The sequence below is a fragment of the Chlorella variabilis genome (assembly GCF_000147415.1).
Source record: "Chlorella variabilis unplaced genomic scaffold CHLNCscaffold_7, whole genome shotgun sequence".
Classification (NCBI taxonomy): Eukaryota; Viridiplantae; Chlorophyta; class Trebouxiophyceae; order Chlorellales; family Chlorellaceae; genus Chlorella; species Chlorella variabilis.
Window position 1 is genome coordinate 1,819,911 of NW_005435081.1, and position 3,025 is coordinate 1,822,935.

A 3,025-nucleotide genomic window follows, 5' to 3' on the forward strand; every position below is an offset into this window, starting at 1 on the left:
GTGGAAAGAGCTCAGCATACTCCTCCCTCAGCCCAGCGTATAGGAGAGCAGTCATACACTGCGTGGCGTACGTCCTCTAGAGGGGCCTGGCAGTGGGGGCATGGGCGCTGGGTGCGGTCCAGCCGCTGCCACCGGCCTGTCTCCTCAGCCATCCAGTGCGACCCCGTGCGCCACTGCGCCAGGCGCACCCGGCGCCGGCGCTCGGGCACATCGCACAGGAACGACGCAGGCGTGTAGGCCTCCGCAGAGATGCTGCCCCCCCACACGTCCTCAATGTACCGCTGCACCTTCACGGATGCATGCGTGTACGAGGCAACATGGCGCTCCAGGAGCGCTTCCGCCAATTCAGGTATGGCAACCCCCTCGTCAGCAGTCAAGTCGCAGGGGGCGCCGGCCGCCGCGAGAACGCGGCTAACCTGCGCTGCCCAGGGCTGCCGGGCCAGTGGCAGCCCTGTGTCCGTGTCGGCAGCCAGCGCAACGCTATCCAGCATGGCAAGACGGGCGACCCGCTCGCCGCCCATAGCCTGCAGGTTGCTCACAAAGCGTGCAACCTGCAAGGTCCAGTAGGCGGGCAGCGGCAGCTGCCCCGTCTCTGCCAGCACAATGAGGGCACAAGCAGCAGCCGCCGCCGCAGACCGTCGGTGTGTGGCGGTGGCTTCCCACACGCCTGGCAGCGGCAGCCCATGTTTGTACGCGCCACATACATCGCAAACTATGTACCACGATCGATGGTGCTGTTTGGTGGCGGAAATATACTGGACGGGGAGCGCTCCCCGTCCAGCCAGCTCCGACACCTGCTGGTATCCGGCTGGGCCGGAGCAGCCAAACAAAGCCTCAATTGTTCTCTGCTGCGTCCATTCACGCTGCCACCGGCTTTCGGCAGCGTTGCAGCGCCTTTAAGCACGCACGCTCCGACCACCGAGCGGCCATTTCGCCCAAAGCCCGCCTGGAAGGCTAACCTGCCGGCCAGAGAGCGATCTGGCAACTGCTGAAGGAGTTGCAACTGGCGACAGCCCCTACGCCATGCCCAGAGGCACGGCCGCCGCCCCGCCACCGCCACCGCGCGCCCTCCTTGCGGCCGCCCTGCTGCTCGCCCTCGTGGCGGCCCCTGCCCAGGCGGCCAGGATGCTCACCCTGGAGCAGCGCCTGAACAGTTTCGTGCGCTGTGCCGCCAAGCATGGCAACCTGGAGGTGAGGAGAGGCAGGGGGAGATGGCGTACTAGCGTACTAGAGGGGGGGGGGGGGGGCTTCAGCTGCCACGGGACTCGGCGGCACGGCGTTTGGGTCCACGGCTTGCTGCCGCTGCCGCCGCCGCAGGGGTGCTGCCTGCGGCGGCGGCGGTAGCGCACGTGGCAACCCCCCGCGTTTCCTTGCCTCCCATCCACCGGACCCCGTCCTGCGCTTCACTTTGTTTAGGGAGGGGCTGCTCACTGCTCATTGCTCATTGCTCATCGCACACTGCTCAACGCTCATTGCCCTATATCCCACCCAGCCGCAGGACTCCACTGCCGCCCGCGCCCCGCCCCATCTGGCCGCTTGCGCGCCCCATCCCCCCTCGATGGGGCCCGCCCACACCGGGGCCTCCCCCCTCCCGCCCACTGCTTTCTCAACGGCCCCGAGCCGGGGCTGCCCTCATTGCATACATAGTGCGCCTTTCCCTGCTTTTCTAGTGACCTAGCGTTCCGCACTGCCGTTTGGCCAGCCCATGCTCCCGTACCGTTGCGTTTCTCCCCAATGCGCCATGCCACTTTGCCAGTCATACACACGTTTCGATGCGTGCCCTGTCAGCTGCTTGCGTTGCATGTCGCCTTGCTCCACCCCTGTTTTATTGCTTTCTCTGCTTTCGCCCGGTTCCCGTCCCGTTTCGGCGGGGAGTCTATGTTGCAAGCTAGTTCTTGCTTTACCAGACTTTAAGCCCACACAAGCATGCAGAGTGGGTGCGCACCACGTCCCAGGCGCTGGCCCCCATCCGCCGCGCCGCCTTCTACAACTTCCTGGACTGCGGCATCCGCGCCACCAAGCACGCCAGGGGCCCCGCCACCACCGCCCAGCTGGCGGCCATCTATTTTGGGAGCAACGCGCGGCGCGTGCTGGAGCTGAAGCGGCGCTGGGACCCCGCCAACCGCCTGGGCATGTTCTGCGGCTGAGGGCGGGCAGCGCCGAGTGCAGCAGCAGCGTTTTGTTTTAGGGTGTCTGTTTCATGCGAGGCTGAACGCGGCGGCTGGCTGCTGGGGGATGCCAGAACCGCACTTCCTGGGCTTTCAGGGCGCACCGCCTTCCACCGGCGGTACTACTAGCATGGCGCGCCCCATTTTGAACTTCATTCTCCGTGAAGCAAAGGTTGAATGATTACAGCCAAATCACGGGTGCTGTGAATTGTCGGTCGACCGATTAGAGCGACTGGCTGCAAGCCTCACTGCATACATGCATGCCACCACATGGCCAGGACCAGCAGCTGGCACCTCGCCATGCAGCACATTGGCAGGTACCGCCGCCAATGGCAGCTGCTCTGGTGCCTGCCGCTGCCTGCGTCGGCTCGTGGGATGGGAAACCAGACACACCCTGCATCACACGACCAGACGCGCAGCCGATCACTGCTCTGGCAGCCTGCCATCAAGTCGCAAGGCAGCGGCGAGCAAAGCAACGTGGGCACGCAGCACGTTGCTGCTGGCACACACCGCACACACCTGGCTCTTAGCAGGCTGCAGGCTTGCGCTTGCTTGGGGTCAGCACCCAACTGGACGCCGCTGGCTACTGCTGGCTACAGTAGGAAGCTGGCGGTCGGCTGCAGGGCCCGCCGTCAAGCTTTAGCAATGCTGCTCGTACAGACGTGCTGGCCTGCTGAAAGAGATGGCAGCGTGGGGGGCGGCTCACGAGAGGCGGTGATTTGCAGCTTGCTGTGGCGACAGCCTGCTGAGCACGCAGCAGCCCAGAGCAGCCCCGGCATCCTGCAGCCTCCCGGCCCAGCCACCCAAACGCAGGCAGCTCACCAAGAGGCGCAACATCCCTCAACTTTCACTCGATA

The 3,025-nt window shown here is 65.3% G+C and overlaps 2 protein-coding genes across 2 annotated transcripts in view; one reads left to right on the forward strand and one right to left on the reverse strand.

Moving 5' to 3' along the window:
* The window catches only part of CHLNCDRAFT_144604 (hypothetical protein), a gene marked incomplete at both ends in the record, with an annotated part of 6,394 nt that extends 5,464 nt beyond the window's left edge, over nucleotides 1-930 (reverse strand). Inside the window, 2 exons of the mRNA XM_005848954.1 lie at nucleotides 72-592; nucleotides 909-930. Of these exons, the coding sequence (XP_005849016.1) occupies nucleotides 72-592; nucleotides 909-930 (543 nt within the window). The remainder of the gene's footprint in view (nucleotides 1-71; nucleotides 593-908) is intronic.
* A 195-nt stretch (nucleotides 931-1,125) lies between these two features.
* On the forward strand, nucleotides 1,126-2,147 carry CHLNCDRAFT_144605 (hypothetical protein; the record flags this gene model as incomplete). The annotated part of the gene is made up of 2 exons (XM_005848733.1): nucleotides 1,126-1,191; nucleotides 1,956-2,147. The coding sequence occupies 2 exons, from the start codon at nucleotides 1,126-1,128 to the stop codon at nucleotides 2,145-2,147; spliced, it is 258 nt and encodes an 85-aa protein (XP_005848795.1).
* Nucleotides 2,148-3,025: the final 878 nt, after the last annotated feature.